Here is a 21,014-nt window from a genome sequence, read left to right on the forward strand (position 1 = left end):
TTCTTGGTATGATGATTAGTTTGTTTGTTTTTTTTGCGGTACACGGGCCTCTCCCATTGCGGAGCACAGGCTCCAGATGCGCAGGCTCAGCGGCCATGGCTCACGGGCCCAGCCACCCCGTGGCATGTGGGATCTTCCCGGACTGGGGTACGAACCCGTGTCCCCTGCATCGGCAGGCGGACCCCCAACCACTGCGCCACCAGGGAAGCCCTGATGATTAGTTTTTAATGGAAACCTGGATATGTTCATTTTATGATACTGTATTTTATTTAAATCTTCTGTTTTGGGTGGCTTTTCCTGACATTGTTCCAGCAAAGTGAGCATGAGGGCCTGGGGGGTAGGCACAACCTCGTTAACTGCCAGATTGAGGTAGAAGTTTCCCACTTGGCCTTCATTGCTATTTGAGGTGTGGGATTGTCACTACTGCTTGGTGTGGGTAAGAGTTTTGGGGACTCAGTTCTGGCCATGGATGAAAGTTCTGGCTCCCAACGTGGCATTCTCTGACACCACCTTGCTTGGGTGTGGACACACCTCATTACAGGCTCACCAGGGAAGAAGTCTAGGCTCTCCAGTTGACCTGCTGATATTGGTGGGGGTGGGACCGTAATTTTCTTGTCTCGCCCTTTCTGATTCTTTTCATATTAAAAAAAGGACATATAATGTCCAGGATATTTACAAAGGTATCTAGCTAGAGGAATTGGGGAAGGTACATCTACTCCACCTTTCCAGAAGCTACCTTTTTTTGTTTTTTTTAAAGTGAAATGCATTATTTTCTTTTTCTTTTTTTTTTTTTTTTTTGCGGTACGCAGGCGTCTCACTGCTGTGGCCTCTCCCGTTGCGGAGCACAGGCTCCGGACGCGCAGGCCCAGTGGCCATGGCTCACGGGCCCAGCCACTCCGCGGCATGTGGGATCTTCCCGGACCGGGGCACGAACCCAAGTCCCCTGCATCAGCAGGTGGACTCCCAACCACTTGCGCCACCAGGGAAGCCCTTATTTTCTAATTGAACTTTTAATTTCTAATTGTAGTTTCACACATAGTTTTAAGAAATAGAGTGAGGTCTCGCATACTCTGTATAATTTCCTACAATTGTACCATCTTGGAAATCTATAGAACAGTATCCCAACTAGGATTTTGACATTGATGTCTAGCTTTTGCTTTAAGTTTTGTATTTAAACCTATATTTTAATACAGTGGCATTTAAATTTGAAGATTGCAGCAGTTTGGGAATAATGTGCCACAATGGCATGTAAATGTAGCTTGCGTTGGGTGGGCCAAAAAGTGCCTTCGGTTTTTTAACTAAAAATAAAAGACACATTTTTCATTTTCACCAAGAACGTTATTGAACAACGTGTTCACCCTTTTTTTCCACTACCTTCTGCCATTTTTCAGGCAACGTCATAATTCCATCTACCAAAACCTTTTTATCTTTTTGAGCAAAGAACTGTTCCAGGTGCCTTTTACAGTCTTCCAGGGAATTGAAATTTTTTCTGTTAACAGAATTTTGTAAAGACCGGAATAAATGAAAATCTGAAGGTGCAATGTCTGGTGAATATGGTGGATGAATCAGGACTTCCCAGCCAAGCTGTAACAGTTTTTGCCTGGTCATCAAAGAAACATATGCGGTCTTGTGTTATCCTGATGGAAGATTATGTGTTTTCTGTTGATTAATTCTGGACGCTTTTCGTGGAGTGCTGCTTTCAGTTGGTCTAATTGGGAGCAGTACTTGTTGGAATTAATCGTTTGGTTTTCCAGAAGGAGCTCATAATAGAGGACTCCCTTCCAATCCCACCGTATACACAACATCATCTTCTTTGGATGAAGACCGGCCTTTGGTGTAGTTGGTGGTGATGCATTTCGCTTGCCCCACGATCTCTTCCGTTCTACATTACTGTACAGTATCCACTTTTCATCGCCCGTCACAGTTTGTTTTAAAAATGGAACGTTTTCATTACGTTTCAGTTGAGAATTGCATGTGGAAATATGGTCAAGAAGGTTTTTTTCGCTTAACTTACGTGGAACCGAAACATCAAAGTGATTCACATAACCAAGCTGGCGCAAACGATTTTCAACATTTGATTTGGATATTTTGAGTATGTTGGCTATCTCCCGCATGGTATAATGTTGACTGCTCTCAGTTTTTGTTTCTATTTGATCGCTGTCAACTTTAACTGGTCTACCCGACCGTGGAGCATCATCCAGTGAGAAACCTCCAGCATGAAACTTCACAAACCACTTTTGACATGTTCAGTCGGTCACAGCACCTTCTCCATACACTGCACAAAACTTTTTGTGCATTTCAGTTGCATTTTTACCTTTCTTGAAATAATAAAGCATAATATGCTGAAAATGTTGCTTTTTTCCTTCCATCTTCAACATTAAAATGGCTACACAAAAATTCACCAATTTTTTTTTTTTGCGGTATGCAGGCCTCTCCCTGTTGTGGCCTCTCCCGTTGCGGAGCACAGGCTCCGGACGTGCAGGCTCAGTGGCCATGGCTCACGGGGCCCAGCTGCTCCGCGGCATGTGGGATCTTGCCGGACCAGGGCACGAGCCCGTATCCCCTGCATCGGCAGGCAGACTCTCAACCACTGCGCCACCAGGGAAGCCCACCAATTTTGATCTTTTTTTAAATGCACACTGATATGACAGCTGTCACATACAGTCTAACATAATTGTTTCAAATGAAGTTAAAGACAACTAAGTGCTACTAGAGCCATCTTACGGAAAAAACTGAACGAACCTTTTGGCCAACCCAACAGTTTGCCATTAATGAGGAGAGTAACAATGCATACCATGACTAGTACTTTCCACCGGTTTAAAAAAATGCTGAAATAGCTTTTATTGTTCTTAGAAAGCTAGTAATGTTGGGAATTTAAGCAGGTTTCTTGTCCACGGAGTAACTAAGCCTGTGCGCCACAACTACTGAGCCCGCGTGCCACAACTACTGAAGCCCGTGCGCCTACAGCCCATGCTTCTCAACAAGAGAAGCCACTGCAATGAGAAGCCCGTGCACCGCAATGAAGAATAGCCCCCGCTCGCCACAGCTAGAGAAAAGTCCGCGTGTGGCAACGAAGACCCAATGCAGCCAAAAATAAATAAAATTTTTTAAAAAAAGGTTACCTACTGTATGATTACATTTATATAGCATTCATGAAATAAAATTATAGAGATGGTAAACAGATGAGAAATTGCTGAGGGTTAGGTAGCAGGATGATGTGTAACTATAAAGGGATGGCATGAAGGAACCTTACAGAGGTGGAGTAGAGCTGTATCTTCATTGTGGTGATGGTTACACGAATCTACACATGTGATAAAACTATATAAAACTACGTATACTTACACACACACATACATATACACACACAACTAAGTGAATAAAAAACTGTTGAAATCTCCAAAAAAAATAAAAAGCAGGTTTCTTCTGCAAGGAATTACAATGTATTTAGATTTGAATATTGATATTTGTTATATAACATGTAATGGGCGCTGTTATTTCATCAAAGTGTGTAGTAACTAAGAAAGAAAACCTGATCTCTGTTTTGCTGAAAGTATAAGCCTTGTATAGTTGGACTTTAACAAAGTGTTTTCCTCAGTTTCAAAATCATGAGCACTTTTCTGTAGAGAATTCATCATTTGGTTTGATGGGTACTCACAGGTATGCTTTGATTTATCCAGATACATTTTCTGTGGTCATGTGTGTTATCTCCCAACTCTTAACTGCAGAGAGAACCTTCCTTGCTACTGTAGATTAATAAGGTAGAAGCAGTCTTTGAAGGGATGTGCTCATTCAGGTCAATTGATTAACATATAGTGAAGAGTAGAGGGTCATTTCTTTAGCTCTGGAAATAGAATTTCATTTTTTACTCATCATGATTTGCTCATTTAACAGATACACAGATGCGACCAGCAAATATGAATCTGTCATGAAAACAGAGCCAAGTGTTTCTGAGTATACAATTCGTTCAAAAGAAAGGATTTGCCACTGCTTTTCAAAGGTACTGTTGACTCACTCCCAGAATTGTAAAAACTTGACATTGTGGAAAACAACTATAAATTCTTTTCTCACACTTACTTTTAGGATGAGAAGCCTGTTGAAGCTATTCGAGTGTGTTCGGAAGTTTTACAGATGGAACCTGACAATGTGAACGCTCTGAAAGACCGAGCAGAGGCCTATTTAATAGAAGAGATGTACGATGAAGGTAAATCTTTAAGGAATTTGATTTGCGATACCTAAAAGTTGTTATATGTGCAATTAGCACCTGTTTAACATCCTTTTGTTTAGAACAAGTTTACCAGAGTACCTGGAAATGTTGGCAATTTTAGAAAAATGGCAGAGAACCTGAAAATTATTCTTTCTTGGTGGAACATGAAAACTATACCATATAAGGAAAGAGTTCTGCTGTTGACACCAGTACAGTAGAATATAAAAATAAAAATTTTAACTTTCTTTGTTGGAGACAAGTTAGAAAAAATATATAACAAGGTAGAAAATTTAAATTATAGATCTCATATCATCCAGAGGTAATCACTGCTTGTTTTGGATTTACACCTTTCAGACTTTATGCATATGTATGAGTGTGTATTTTATGCATACATATTCTATGCATGTATGCAGTATATATATTCTACCTACAGCAGACATACATGCGTAAATATAAAATGATCCTCTGTGACCCCTAAGCTGTTCAGTAAATGTTAGGATACCTGCTTACCGAACTTTGTTCAAGTTGAAGTAGCAGAGAGAGAGATTCCTGCTAGATGTTGTAAGGACCTTGAACAAAGGCAGTGACCTATTTTTGGAAGATAACTAAGAGAAATACAGTAATTGTATAGAATCCTTTCATATATATATATATTTTTTTCATATATTTTGTTTTGTGATCTTTTTCATGTGACATTATGCTATAAACATTTAAATGAGATGATTTTGAAAAGGAGTCTTAGAGCCCTTAATGATAAGTTTTTGTTTCAAATCAAGTAAAGCGTTTTCTTTTCTTTCTTTATTTTTAACATCTTTATTGGAGTATAATTGCTTTACAATGGTGTGTTAGTTTCTGCTTTATAACAAAGTGAATCAGCTATACATATACTTATATCCCCATATCTCCTTCCTCTTGCGTCTCCCTCCCACCCTCCCTATCCCACCCCTCGAGGTGGTCACAAAGCACCGAGCTGATCTCAATGTGCTATGCGGCTGCTTCCCACTAGCTATCTATTTTACATTTGGTAGTGTATATATGTCCATGCCACTCTCTCACTTCATCCCAGCTTACCCTTCCCCCTCTCCGTGTCCTCAAGTCCATTCTCTATGTCTGTGTCTTTATTCCTGTCATGCCCCTAGGTTCTTCAGAACCATTTTGTTTTTTTTTTAGATTTCCATATATATGTGTTAGCATATGGTATTTTTTTTTCTCTTTCTGACTTACTTCACTCTGTATGACAGTCTCTAAGTCCATCCACCTCACTACAAATAACTCAATTTCATTTCTTTCTATGGCTGAGTAATATTCCATTGTATATATGTGCCACATCTTCTTTATCCATTCATCTGTCTATGGACACTTAGGTTGCTTCCAAGTCCTGGCTATTGTAAACAGTGCTGTAATGAACATTGTGGTACATGACTCTTTTTGAATTATGGTTTACTCAGGGTATATGCCCAGTAGTAGGATTGCTGGGTCACATGGTAGTTCTATTATTAGTTTTTTTAAGGAACCTCCATACTGTTCTCCATAGTGGCTGTATCAATTTACATTCCCACCAGCAGTGTAAGAGGATTCCCTTTTCTCCACACCTTCTCCAGCATGTATTGTTTGTCGATTTTTTGATGGGCATTCTGATTGGTATGAGGTGATACCTCACTGTAGTTTTGATTTTCATTTCTCTAATGATTAGTGTTGTTGAGCATCCTTTCATGTGTTTGTTGGATATCTGTATATCTTCTTTGGAGAAATGTCTCTTTAGGTCTTCTGCCCATTTTTGGATTGGGTTGTTTGTTTTTTTTGATATTGAGCTGCACGAGCTGCTTATAAATTTTGGAGATTAATCCTCTGTCAGTTCCTTCATTTGCAAATATTTCCTGCCATTCTGAGGGTTGCCTTGCATCCCGTTTATGGTTTCCTTTGCTGTGTAAAAACTTTTAAGTTTCATTAGGTTCCATTTGTCTATTTTTGTTTTTTTTCCATTTTTCTAGGAGGTGGGTCAAAAAGGATCTTGCTGTGATTTATGTCATAGAGTGTTCTGCCTGTGTTTTCCTCTAAGAGTTTTATAGTGTCTGGCCTTACATTTAGGTCTTTAATCCATTTTGAGTTTATTTTTGTGTATGGTGTGAGGGAATGTTCTAATTTCATTCTTTTACATGTAGCTGTCCAGTTTGCCCAGCAACACTTATTGAAGAGGCTGTCTTTTCTCCATTGTATATCCTTGCCTCTTTTATCAAAGATAAGGTGACCGTATGTTCGTGGGTTTATCTGTGGGCTTTCTATCCTATTCCATTGATCCATATTTCTGTTTTTGTGCCAGTACCATACTGTCTTGATTACTGTAGCTGTGTAGTATAGTCTGCAGTCAGGGAGCCTGATTCCTCCAGCTCCGTTTTTTCCTCAAGATTGCTTTGGCTATTCGTGGTCTTTTGTGTTTCCATACAAATTGTGCAATTTTTTGTTCTAGTTCTGTGAAAAATGCCATTGGTAGTTTGATAGGGATTGCATTGACTCTATAGATTACTTTGTGTAGTATAGTCATTTTCAGAATGTTGATCCTTCCAGTCCAAGAACATGGTATATCTCTCCATCTGTTTGTACCCTCTTTAATTTCTTTCATCAGTGTCTTATAGTTTTCTGCATACAGGTCTTTTATTTCCTTAAGTAGGTTTATTTGTAGGTATTTTATTCTTTCTGTTGCAGTGGAAAATGGGAGTGTTTCCTTAATTTCTCTTTCAGATTTTTTATCATTAGTGTATAGGAATGCAAGAGATTTCTGGGCATTAATTTTGTATCCTGCTCCTTTACCAAATTCATTGATTGGCTCTAGTAGTTTTCTGGTAGCATCTTTAGGATTCTCTATGTGTAGTATCATGTCATCTGCAAACAGTGACAGCTTTACATCTTCTTTTCTGATTTGGATTCCTTTTATTTCTTTTTCTTCTCAGATTGCTGTGGCTAAAACTTCCAAAACTATGTTGAATAATAGTGGTGAGACTGGACAACCTTGTCTGGTTCCTGATCTTACAGGAAATGGTTTCAGTTTTTCACCATTGAGAACAATGTTGGCTGTGGGTTTGTCATATATGGCCTTTATTATGTTGAGGTAAATTCCCTCTATGCCTACTTTCTGGAGGGTTTTTATCATAAATGGGTGTTGAATTTTGCCAAAAGCTTTTTCTGCATCTTTTGAGATGATCATATGGTTTTTCTACTTCAATTTGTTAATATGGTGTATCACATTGATTGATTTGCATATATTGAAGAATCCTTGCACTCCTGGGATAAACCCCACTTGATCATGGTGTGTGAGCCTTTTCGTGTGCTGCTGGATTCTGTTTGCTAGTATTTTGTTGAGGATTTTTGCATCTATGTTCATCAGTGATATTGGCCTGTATTTTTCTTTCTTTGTGACATCTTTGTCTGGTTTTGGTTTCAGGGTGATGGTGACCTCGTAGAATGAGTTTGGGAGTGTTCCTCCCTCTGCTATATTTTGGAAGAGTTTGAGAAGGATAGGTGTTAGCTCTTCTCTAAATGTTTGATAGAATTCGCCTGTGAAGCCATCTTGTCCTGGGCTTTTGTTTGTTGGAAGATTTTTAATCAGTTTCAATTTCAGTGCTTGTGATTGGTCTGTTTATATTTTCTGTTTTTCCTGGTTCAGTCTCAGAAGGTTGTGCTTTTCTAAGAATTTGTCCATTCCTTCCAAGTTGTACATTTTATTGGCATATAGTTGCTTGTATTAAACTCTCATGATCCTTTGTATTTCTGCGGTGTCAGTTGTTACTTCTCCTTTTTTATTTCTAATTCTAGTGATTTGAGTCTTCTTCCTTTTTTTCTTGGTGAGTCTGGCTAATGGTTTATCAATTTTGTTTATCTTCTCAAAGAACCAGCTTTTAGTTTTATTGATCTTTGCTATTGTTTCCTTCATTTCTTTTTCATTTATTTCTGATCTGATCTTTATGATTTCTTTCCTTCACCTAACTTTGGCGTTTTCTTGTTCTTCTTTCTCTAATTGCTTTAGGTGTAAGGTTAGGTTGTTTATTTGAGATGTTTTTTGTTTTCTTGAGGTAGGATTGTATTGCTATAAACTTTACTCTTAGAACTGCTTTTGCTGCATCCTATGGGTTTTGGGTCATTGTGCTTTCATTATCATTTGTTTCTAGGTACTTTTTGATTTCCCCTTTGATTTCTTCAGTGATCTGTTGGTTATTTAGTAGTGTATTGTTTAGCCTCCATGTATTTGTATTTTTTACAGATTTTTTCCTGTAATTGATATCTAGTCTTACAGCATTGTGGTCGGAAAAGATACTTGATACGATTTCAATTTTCTTAAATTTACCAAGGCTTGTTTTGTGACCCAAAATATGATCTATCCTGGAGAATGTACCATGAGCACTTGAGAAGAAAGTGTATTCTGTTGTTTTTGGATGGAATGTCCTATAAATATCAATTAAGTCCATCTTTTTTTAATGTATCATTTAAAGTTTGTGTTTCCTTATTTATTTTTATTTTGGATGATCTGTCCATTGGTGAAAGTGGGGTGTTTAATTCCACTACTGTTAATTGTGTTACTGTCAATATCCCCTTTTATGGCTGTTAGCATTTGCCTTATGTATTGAGATGCTCTTATATTGGGTTCATAAGTGTTTGCAATTGTTATATCTTCTTCTTGAATTGATCCTTTCTTGAATTGATCCCAAAGTGTCCTATTTTGTCTCTCGTAATAGTCTTTATTTTAAAGTCTATTTTGTCTGATACGAGATTTGCTACTCCAGCTTTCTTTTGATTTCCATTTGTGTGGAATATCGTTTTCCATCCCCTCACTTTCAGTCTGTATGGGTCCATAGGTCTGAAGTTGGTCTCTTGTAGACATCATATATATGGGTCTTTTTTTGTATCCATTCAGCCAGTCAGTGTCTTTTGGTTGGAGCATTTAATCCATTTACATTTAAGGTAGTTATTGATATGTGTGTTCCTATTACCATTTTCTTAATTGTTTTGGGTTTGTTATTGTAGGTCTTTTCCTTCTCTTGTGTTTCCTACCTAGAGCAGTTCCTTTAGCATTTGTTGTAAAGCTGGTGTGGTGGTGTTGAATTCTCTTAGCTTTTGCTTGTCAATAAAGGTTTTAAGTTTTCTGTCGAATCTGAATGAGATCCTGCTTGGTAGAGTAATGTTGGTTGTAGGTTTTTCCATTTCATCACTTTTAATATGTCTTGCCACTCCCTTCTGGCTTGTAGAGTTTCTGCTGAAAGATCAGCTGTTAACCATATGGGGATTCCCAGGTATGTTATTTGATGTTTTTCCCTTGCTGCTTTTTTTTCTTTCTTTCTTTCTTTTTTTTTTGCGGTACACAGGCCTCTCACTGTTGTGGCCTCTCCCGTTGCGGAGCACAGGCTCCAGACGCGCAGGCTCAGCGGCCATGGCTCACGGGCCCAGCTGCTCCGCGGCATGTGGGATCTTCCCGGACCGGGGCACGAACCCGTGTCCCCTGCATCGGCAGGCGGACTCTCAACCACTGCGCCACCAGGGAAGCCCTTCCCTTGCTGCTTTTAATATTTTTTGTTTGTATTTAGTTTTTGATAGTTTGATTAATGTGTGTCTTGGAGTGTTTCCCCTTGGGTTTATCCTGTTTGGGACTCTCTGTGCTTCCTGGACTTGATTGACTATTTTTTTCCCCATATTAGGGAATTTTTCAACTATAATCTCTTCAAGTTAAATGTTTTCTCAGTCTCTTTCTTTTTCTCTTCTTCTTCTCGGACCCTTATAATTCAAATGTTGGTGTATTTATTGTTGTCCCAGAGGTCCCTGAGACTCTACTCAATTCTTTTCATTCTTATTTCTTTATTCTGCTCTGCAGTAGTTATTTCCACTATTTTATCTTCCAGGTCACTGCTGATGTCCCCTGCATCGGCAGGCGGACTCTCAACCACTGTGCCACCAGGGAAGCCCCTAGAGAATTTTTAATTTCATTTATTGTGTTGTTCATCAGTGTTTGTTTGCTCTCTAGTTCTTCTAGGTCCTTGTTAAACGTTTTTTTATATTTTCTCCTTTCCATTTCCAAGATTTTGGATCATCTTTACTATCGTTACTCTGAATTCTTTTTCAGGTAGACTGCCTATTTCCTTTTCATTTGTTAGGTCTGGTGCGTTTTTACTTTTCTTCTTTATCTGCTGTGTGTTCCTCTGTCTTCTCATTTTGCTTAACTTACTGTGTTTGGGGGTTTCCTTTTCACAGGCTGCAGGTTCGTAGTTCCTGGTTTTTTTTTTTGGTGTCTGCCCCCAGTGGCTAAGGTTGGTTCAGTGGGTTGTGTAGGCCTCCTGGTGGAGGGGACTGGTTCTTGCGTTCTGGTGGATGAGGCTGGATCTTGTCTTTCTGGTGGGCAGGACCACATCCAGTGGTGTGTTTTGGGGTGTCTGTGACCTTATTATGATTTTAGACAGCCTCTCTGCCAGTGGGTGGGGTTTTGTTTCTGTCTTGCTAGTTGTTTGGCATAGGGTGTCCAGCACTGGAGCTTGCTGGTTATTGAGTGGAGCTGGGTCTTAGCTCTGAGATGGAGATCTCTTGGAGAGCTTTTGCTGTTTGATATTATGTGGAGCCGGGAGGTCTCTCGTGGACCAGTGTCCTGAACTCGGCTCTCCCACCTCAGAGGCACAGGCCTGACACCTGGCCGGAGCACGAAGACCCGGCCGGAGCATGAAGACCCTGTCAGCCACACGGATGGCTGGCAGGTTGGTACTAACTGTTGGCAGGCGGCCTCAGTTCCTCTTAGACCACTCCATAGGGCTGCTTGAGTGTCCTCACAGAATGGTAGCTGGATTCTGCTTGAAGGGAGACAAGTAAGGGGTGACCCAGAGCCGAGTGCGTGTATTGTCGGTGGTGCCGGAGCAGGGGTTAGAGAGCAAGTAAAGCATTTTAAATCAAAACCAGTAAGTGTATTTTTCTGGTGAAACTTGGTTTGTGATACTCTTTTTTCTTTTCCGCAATTATTTGCTGCATATTTATTTAATGAAGTGTGCAGCTATTTTATTTTATTTCATTTTATTTCACATTTAATTTTTTTTTTTTTTTTTTGCGGTACGCGGGCCTCTCACTGTTGTGGCCTCTCCCATTGTGGAGCACAGGCTCCGGACGCGCAGGCTCAGCGGCCATGGCTCACGGGCCCAGTGGCTCCGCGGCATGTGGGGTCTTCCTGGACCGGGGCACGAACCCGTGTCCCCTGCATCAGCAGGCGGACTCAACCACTGCGCCACAGGGAAACCCACATTTAATATTTTTATTAATTTCCATGAGAAGAGGTACAACATTGGCAATGTTTATATATATTTTTTCCACATACACACACTGTATTTTATTTTTACAAGAGATAAATAAACTGACACCAGGCATTGTAAATGGATGACCACAACAAAAGCAACAATGATTGCAGTTACCAAACACGAAACACACTCATAATGTCATAATATTGACATTCAGTCCAGTAATCATCCTTTGTAACAGCTCCTTTACTTTGCAGTGAAAATTGATTTGTGTATTTTTTGCCTGAGTCCTTGGGGGATTTTTTTTCTTTTTTATTCAAACAAAGTCACAAAAATTATAATCATCCTTATCAGTTCACTCAGTCCCATGTAATTAATTTTTTTTCATCTTGATCTTTTGTTAGCACTTTTATGAATTCATCAGTTTTCCATTAGAGTTCTGAAAATGCTTATTCATTCAGTTCAGCAGTATAGTCAGTTACCAGAAACCTGTTCTTGTCAGTCTTTTCCATGAATTCCTTGAAGATGAAACCCTTTTATAGGAACATTTTTGCAAAAGCATCAGAGTACACCCAGAACTCTGTAAATGACAAGAGACTTAAAAATGACCACAGTTAAAGATTTGATGAAAGTTCATAATAATGCAATTGACAAGGAAATTTAGTTATTTCTGAGATATACATTTTAAAGTAATAACTGGAATTATGACTTATAGCATTATACCAGAACATACAAGATTTTTAGAAATTTCATGTAATGTCTGAAACATTTATATTAACATATTTCCATACAAATAACCTAAAGAAAGTTTAGTATTAGTTGTTTTTGTTTGTTTGTTTTTTTATACTGCAGGTTCTTATTAGTCATCAATTTTATACACATCAGTGTATATATGTCAATCCCAGTCGCCCAGTTCAGCACACCCCCATCCCCACCCCACCATGGTTTTCACCCCTTGGTGTCCATACGTTTGTTCTCTACATCTGTGTCTCAACTTCTGTGCAGCTATTTTAAATGTAGTAAGAATGCATTGCAGCAATGATAAAACCTATACTAAGATACAGATAACTACACTTATAATTGAGAAAGGTTTGTGGTACTCATTTTTAAGGCAAACTGATCATTTACTTTTTTCCTGCTTTCTTTAATTTAAAAAGAATCTTGCTTCTAAATGGTTTCCTGGGAGTGTTGACAACTCTGGTTGCACTGTGGGACATTTGTATACTATAGTCTTTGAGGTCTGATTGAGGCTTGAAATGTATGCGATCAAAATGATGAGCTTTAAGAGCCACAAGAATGCATCAGTAAGGCATGTGGCCTACATAGATTCCTTTCGCATACTTGCTCTTTTCACTTTTGAGCTCCTAGATGGCTATATTCTAGGATTTTGCATTCCAGTTAGTTATTGGAATGCTTCCTCAAAGTGTACTTTTCTTATCTGTATGTGAACGCTCAGCTCTATCTGTGAAATCAGCGATGCTGCAGAAGAATTTAAGCTTAGCTGTTAAGAAAAAAGGGTTAAGGGACTTCCCTGTTGGCACAGTGGTTAAGAATCCGCTTGCCAATGCAGGAGACAGGGGTTTGAGTCCTGGTCTGGGAAGATCCCACATGCCGCAGAGCAACTAAGCCCGTGTGCCACAACTACTGAGCCTGCGCTCTAGAGCCCACAAGCCACAACTACTGAGCTGCGTGCCACAACTACTGAAGCCCGTGTGCCTCGAGCCCTTGTTCCACAACAAGAGAAGCCACCGCAATGAGAAGCCTGCACACTGCAACGAAGAGTAGCCCCTGCTTGCCGCATCTAGAGAAAGCCCATGCTCAGCAGCGAAGACCCAATGCAGCCAAAAATAAATAAATTAAAAAATAAAACTTGTAGGCTGCTAAATATAAGTTGAAAGATGCCTTTGTATCTTTTTACTTTTATTATTATTATTATTTTTTGCGGTACATGGGCCTCTCACTGTTGTGGCCTCTCCTGTAGCGGAGCACAGGCTCCGGACGCGCAGGCTCAGCGGCCATGGCTCACAGGCCTAGCCGCTCCGCAGCATGTGGGATCTTCCTGGACCGGGGCACGAACCTGTGTCCCCTGCATCGGCAGGCGGACTCTCAACCACTGCGCCACCAGGGAAGCCCAAGATGCCTTTGTATCTTGAATATTAAACCAACTTTAGTTTTTAGAGAAATTTGACAGCTTAATTCTTGAAGAAAAAGATGCTTAATACTAATTTAATAGAATAGGTCTGTCTTTGAAGTCTATTTTAGCATTTAAAATTTTTAAAAACATAGGAGTTTATTCTGTGTCTTTCTGGGGAGTTTAGATTGTGCATTGCAGGATCTTTCTGAATTATGGTTTTAGAAGAATAAAATGGTTGTTTAGTCACAACTATGAAAATCAAGCAACCTCATGGAGAGAGAGACAATGGGTTGCTGGGTCTTTTATTTTGGGTTGGGGGCTGGGTAGGGTGTAAGTTTGTATAGTTGAAACTGAAAGGCGTTACTTGAGTTGTTTGGATTTGAATCAGAGGTTTAGTAAATGATGTAACTGAGTAGTAATCTTACTTAAAGGTGAAATAATATGTTGAAATCCTGAGTTAATATATGAAGCCTTTCTGTATTATGTTTGCTGGTTTTACTTTTTTTTCAATCAGCAGTTTAAAATGATGGTAGGTGTATAATGGATGAAGAAAAAATAGGTTTAGATTAGTGAATAATGGAACATGGAGGTTTATTAATTTGGAGCTTATGATAGAATGATCCGGAAAGATATTAGGGGATTCTGCTTACTAGAACATGACTGCACAAATACCTCTTCAACCCACCTTTCAGTTCTTCTGTATATATACCCAGAAGTGAAATTGCTGGATCATAAAGTAATTTTAATTTTTTGAAGAACCACCACATTGCTTTATCCATAGTGGTCGTACTATTTTGCATTCCCACCAGCAGTGTTGCAAGGGTTCCAGTTTCTCTCTGTCCTTCTCAACACATTTTCTGTTTTTTTGTTTGTTTGTTTTTTCTTTAATAGTAGGCATTCTAATGGATGTGAAGTGATAGCTAGTGCTTTTGATTTGCATTTCCCTTATGATTAGTGATGTTGAACATCTTTTCATATGCATGTTGGCCATTTGTATATCTTTGGAGTGTGCCGTTTATTTTTGCCGTGTGATTTCAATCAAGTAACTTAGCCTGTTATGTTTTACTTTCCTTATCTGTAAGATAGGAATGAGAATAGTACCTATTACATAGGACTGTTGTGACAGTTAAAGGAGATGATGCTCAGAAAGTGATGCTTATTAGTACAGTGCTCCTAGTAAATGGTTTCCATTGTACTCATTTTTAGATAGTTGTTTGGAACTTGCATTGACTTTTGTATACAAATGGTACTTAGTGGGGTAGCTAGCTTCTAGGTCTGACCTATGACTGCTGTATTAACTCCATTTGACTCGGCTTTTATTTTAGTATTACTAATAGTATCCAGAATTCTGAGAATAGGAACCAACTAGCATTTTTTTCTGGATGAAGGGCCAGCCTGGGCCAAATTGTGAAATAGACGTATTTTATCTTTGACGTCCTATGATGTTCTGTAACCAGATTCTTGTGCCTTCTTGCTTATTCTAGGACTCTGCCTAGTGATGCTAAGTCCTCCCTAGTCCACAAAAGTATTCTGTGTTCAAAGTTCACACCACCTCCTCGCTTCAGCATTCTTATGCCCCCAAAACAGCTGTATTTTAGGAAAAGTGGCCAAATTTAAGATATTTGTATAAAACACTGGTAGATTTCTATGCCTTGTGATATAAGCATTTTTAACCCTAAAGAATATCGGATTAATGGAATTTCAGGCAAGTGTCTACGATAGCACACACATTGGGCAGCATGGCGGTCAGGTATGGGGCTATGGGGCTCATCTCTAGGCAGGAAGGAGACCATGTTTTTCTGAGTGGATCAGATTTCTCATGGCTGCTTCTTTTTTCAAGTTTGTCGGCCAGGGGTCCTTGGCTCCTGATTTAGGGAGGAGAAGTGGAAGAGGTTGGTCTTTATTGGAAAATGCTGGCTCTATTTAGGATCATACCTAAAGTTGGGAGGCTGCTTATATATTGATATTTTTACACATCAGTCATAACCATGGACAAGTGTAATCAGAATCTTGAAAGCAGTTATTTCTGAAACTCAAATCTTGCCTTAGGTGCATCCTAGTTCAGCTTCACCTAAGGAGTTGGAAGCAGGTAGTTAGAACAGAAAAATGGCTACTCCTTTGCAAAGACAACTAGGGTAATATACTGTATGTGGGTTGCTTAATTCCCTTGGCTGTAAATTTCATGACTGTACGTCCTGCCTCTGTTTTTATTCACAGCCAGGCTGCTTAGCCACAGCTGCAGCCTCCTCTTTTCTTTTGAAAAGTGCATGGTTACAGGGAAGATTGCAGAGGTACCTGCTCTGTGGGGATTAGCACATCTACCAGTTAGCTTAGATTTAACACACTTGCCTATCATGCCAGTCAGAAAACATTGCACCCCCTATAGTGCCAACCCTATGACTTCCTGTAGGAAATACCAAGGAATCCATGAATTTAATATGTAGATAGGGAAATAGAAAACATTCACGGGAGTGAAGCAGTATTATTCAGCAGAAAAAGATAATGTTACAAGGCTAATTTCTGAATGGTCAAGAGCTTAAAGTATTGGAAATAAAAAAAAAATATTCAGGAAGTATTAGGGAAGGACAGTGCCGGTGTGGGAGAAGATGTAGTCAGAATGGAAGCCCAGAAGGCAGGGGAATTGAAAGGGTGTTTTGCCTTCCCAAAGGCGACAGCATTTGACTAGGACAGCGGGTAGCTTTAGAGAGGAGGAAGTAGGCCGTGGGTATGTTTCTGTTTTGGCTTTTTATTTGCCGGTTAACAGGAAAGTGATTACTGTGACAAACAGGTGTGACCTCAAACAGTGAAGTGGCTTCTTTAAAAGCGAAAAAAACAAAAACAAAAAAACCAAGAATCTCTTACCATCTTAAATTGAAACAGACTACGTACATGGTCTGTATTTGTGTACTCCAGTGCTTTGAATACAGTTGGTGATATTTCTTAACTGTTGATAGAGAAATTATTGCACGAGAGTTAAAATTTTATAATCTGACAGAAACTGGAATTTTCTTTTGGTATGTTACTGTTAGCACTATTATCTCTTTTCCACTATAAAAATTTCAACAAAACACATGTATAAAGCACAGTAATGTATCAGGTTCAGTTAGGGTGCAGGCCACCTTACGCCCCTGTGTACAGAATTAAAAACAGTTCGTCTCTTCACTGTCTAAGTATAATGGTTAGGCTTGCCCTCAGCGTCCAGTGCTAGAATGTGGTCTATTGTAGGAGGTAGTTCCATCGATGGAAGTTTGACTTAAAATTGTTCAGCCCTTTGTAGTGTCAGAAATATCTCACGGTTCTCTCATACTTCTGTGCTAATAGTGAATCTATATTGTAAGGGTACTTGGATAAAACTTCCCCTTTGTAGTCTAAGGATGAATATGTGTAAAACACAGTGGTAGATGAGTTATTTTCATTGTCTGTATTATGACAGTCTCACAGCAGGTAAGCAGTACCCCCAGCATTTTATTATGAGAAATTTCAAAGATAGAAGTTGAAAGAATTTTACAGTGAACAATCATGCCCTCACCATCTAGATTCTAAAATTAACATTTTACTATGTTTTATCACATTTATCTGTCTCTGTCCTTCCATGTATCCATCAGTTTATCTTTTTAAGATGCATTTCAAAAAAAAGTTGTAGATTTTGGTTTACTTTTTCCTAGATACTTCACCTTGCTTATTATTAACTAGGAGGTAATTGTATTGGGTTGGCCAAAAAGTCCGTTTGGGTTTTTCTGTAACATCTTAACGGAGAAACCCAAACGAACTTTTTGGCCAGCCCAATAGATAAAATGAAAGGTCCAGATCTTAGGGATACCAGTCCTGAGTTCTGATATCCATGCAGCCTGTTAAAGAGAAAAATTACTCATGACCCTTGTTAAAGACCTTAAGGAGGACTTTATTCGGGGGGGTGGCTATCATGGTAGGTGTAGGGGACACGGCCCTGGGCGCTGGCAGTGAGAGAGAGAAAGTTTGGGCTCAAGTCTGACTCCAGAGAGGACAAGTGGGATTTCTAATCAAGGAGCAGAGTTGGTGCGCGGTCACTGGATGCGAAATTACAGAGAGGAAGCATTAGGGAGAGGGGAGGTTCTTGCTAGAGGGACTCAGCTGAGTTCTTGGTGAAGGCGGGCCAGAGTAGGGGAGGGGGAATTCGATCAGATATCAAACTCAAGTTTGGTTAGATACCAAGGGTGGGGAATCTTCGCAGGATTCTGCAAGGACAGAGACGGAAGCCCAGGGTTGGGCCTTAGTCAGAAAGAAGATTTACTCCGAGGAGCCAGTCTAAAGTTTTGGTATAAGAGAGTCTTTGTCAAAGCGAGACTCCTGTCAAGATGCAGAACTGGACATTATCCTCTTGTCCCTTACCAGGCGGTCCCCATCCTACCCCTACAGGCAGCCGTTATTCTGATTTTCTCCATCACAGGTTAGTTTTACCAACGCTAGATCTTCATATCAACAGAACCATATAGTATGTCCTCTTTTGTATAAGGCTTCTCTCATTCGGCATGTTTTTGAGATTTATTCATGTTGTTACAGTCATTGGCAGTTCGTTCCTTTTTATTGCCGAAGAGCAGAAGCTGGCACCTTTGACCATGCTTTCTCTAGCCTTTTCTTGGTGAATTCATCCAGTAGTAGTTTCCTTGAGGGGCTCCTGGGAAAATTCTGATTTCTTCTATGTTCAAAGCTGTTTGTACCTTTTATACTTGAAGGATGGCTTGGCTAGATGATAAAATCCTTTGTTCACACTTTTTCTGTATATCTTATAGTTATTTTCCCATTTTCTTCTGCACTGAATATTGCTATGGAAAATCTGGGGCCAGATTTTTTGGTTTTGGTCTGGCTGTCCAAAGAGCCGTTATCTTTTGGGTGTGTTGATTTTACTAGGATATATCTTAGAGTTGACCGTCTCAGCCACTTTGCCCTGGTGCACCTGCTGTGCACTTTCAATACATAGATTCATCTTTTATTTCAGGAAAGTTTTCTTAAATTTAATCTGAATTGTTTTGTTATATTGGTTTGGTTTTCTGCTTCAAAGATTCAGTTAAGTACTGGTTGTATTCTCTTTGCTCATCATCTATAGCCATAATTTTTTTCTCTAGTTTTTTAAACTCTATTTCCATTTCATTTTATTAGGTCCTTATTTTTTCCCCATATGCTTCTTCTCCCTTGTGCTTCTTCTCATTTCATCTTCACTTCCATGATAGTTTTAATTTGTTCTTATTTTTCTTGAGTTCTGATTACTCACATTTTTATCTCTTCCTTGTCTCACTCTTTGCTGAGTTCTTATTGTGCTTTGTGATTACCCTTAATAGAGGTGATGGATTAAGTTTTAAAAATTTATGCCATAACGTTTGCTTAGAATTTTCATATATTCTTCGGCTATGCTGTTTTGATGCATGTTCATCAGGCAAGTTTTGGTGTTCTCCTCCTGTTTTTAATTTAAAATTTAAACGGCTTTTAATTGAGACTGTGCCATATAAAAAACATTATTGCTCATCATAAAGTGACTTGAATTACCTTGCCCAGGCTATTTGTGGGACAGTCCTCCGGGTGTGTGTGTGTGTGTGTGTGTGTGTGTAAGGGGTGCTGGGGACAGGCAGCTTCTATACTTAACAGTTGCAGTACTTTCTGCTTCACTGTTTCCACAGACATTCTGCTTCCTGCTAAAATGGCCTTTCTCTATAGCCCTGCCCTCTCTGTTTCTGTGAACCAAACTGTGTCCAGGAGGTCGTCTGCTGCCAGCCCTGTTGCCCCTCTGCCCACTTCCTTTGCTACACCGAAGGGGTGTATCTTTTGCACTTCTGGGTGAGCCTGTCACTTGCAGAGAGCACACAGTCTCCAAGTTGCCTGGGATGTGTTGCCCAGGGCTCTGTGCTCTTGTCACTCATCGTATTCTCCCTTTCTTGTCTTCTCCCCAGCAAGGCCGCTGCCTTATCTCCACTGTGTCTGCTCCGGATTTCATGCTTCTTGTACACTAGGTACACGATGTAGGTTGTCACTCACTTCAGGGTGAGTCCATACTCATCGTGTATTTGCTGGCATTTTCTGTGATCTTTTCTCTTAGGGCTCTCTCACTGTTTGCTTCTTCCTCTCATCTTGGACTCATGGCTGCTATTAGCTAATTGTAGCAGCCTTTGAACAGTCTCCTTGTATTGTTGTGCTGAGAATGCTGTGTCCCCCCACATGTCACCCCCGCCGTTTACCTTGTTTTGTGTGATACGCGGGAGAAGAAAGCTCCCTGGGGCATATTATATTGGAGGTCTGATGAACTCTTTAAAAGGCCCTCTAAGGTCCCTGTTTTGAGAATAGACTTTTAGGGGAGTAAGGTGGAAGCTCGGAACACCTTATGAACACCTTTTGAAGCTATTATAGCTGTTCAGGTGTATTAATGACGGACTGCATCACAGTGCTAAGTGTGGACGTGGTGAGGAATGGTTCAACTCTGGATAGGTGTTGAAGGGAAGCTGATTCGGGGCTTTTGCTAGTGGAATAATGGAGTGTGAGAGAGGGGAGCCGTTTGCACCTGTGCATATTGTGTGTATCTGTCTTTTCGAATGCTTCTCTGTATTGGGGAGCTCACGCCGGCTTTAAGCGGGTAGGACCTGTTCACAGGAAGACGTTCCCTACCGTGCTTGTCATCTTGCCCAGTTGCCAAAATGAGCAGGACTTCACACAGTTAACTTACCAGGTGGAGTCCTTTGGTGTTTAAATTCCGGGTGGGACTGCTTTTCCTGTGTGTATTCCAGACCTGTTGTGGAGGCCTTGGGTACCCATGGGCTCGGCTCTGCTTCTCTTCCTGGGCCCAGCAGCACACGTCAGGGGCCTTCCACATGCGCGTTTTCTGTTCTGCTTAGAGACGAGCTCTTGGGGTTAATGCTGCAGCCAGCTGCTCCACATACAGGGGCAGAGGCTGCCCAACCACTGCTTAGTCATCTCGCGAAGTAACCTGATGATTGCCTTAAAGGCCCTCCTGCTTGCTAAACTCGGAACCCTTGGCCAAAAAGAACAGCTTCCAAATCTGCTAGGGCCTCTTTTCAGTGCATATTTGGATTGTGGTTCTATTAGGTTTATTCGTTATTAATGTGATCCTGTTTGCCTTCTCTCTTCCAGAAACTTGTCAAAATTTCTGGTCCGCTGTAGTTTTCAGGGCTGCCATGGTTATATTATTTTTTGTCATTTTTGTGGGATAGTGGGATGGAAGACAGGAAATTCCTGTACTTACTGTCTGCCGTCTTGCTCTGGTTGTTTGCACTGCTCCTTAAGAACTGGGTGAGGGGCACATAGGAGTAAAAGAATTTGGGAAGGATCAGAGTTCTTAGGTTCAGAGGTTAGAAAATGTGGCTAATATGTAACATACTGTTCATTAAGGACCTTAATATTTCTGGCTTATTGTAATCTGTACAGCTGTTCAGTTATA

At 40.1% G+C, this 21,014-nt stretch overlaps 1 protein-coding gene across 1 annotated transcript in view; it reads left to right on the plus strand.

The window, feature by feature from the left end:
- The window catches only part of DNAJC3 (DnaJ heat shock protein family (Hsp40) member C3), an 83,430-nt gene that overhangs the window by 53,540 nt on the left and 8,876 nt on the right, over positions 1–21,014 (plus strand). Inside the window, exons 8-9 of the mRNA XM_082859489.1 lie at positions 3,892–3,997; positions 4,081–4,201. Of these exons, the coding sequence (XP_082715615.1) occupies positions 3,892–3,997; positions 4,081–4,201 (227 nt within the window). The remainder of the gene's footprint in view (positions 1–3,891; positions 3,998–4,080; positions 4,202–21,014) is intronic.

The sequence above is a fragment of the Leucopleurus acutus genome, assembly GCF_964270905.1.
Source record: "Leucopleurus acutus genome assembly, chromosome: 18".
Classification (NCBI taxonomy): Eukaryota; Metazoa; Chordata; class Mammalia; order Artiodactyla; family Delphinidae; genus Leucopleurus; species Leucopleurus acutus.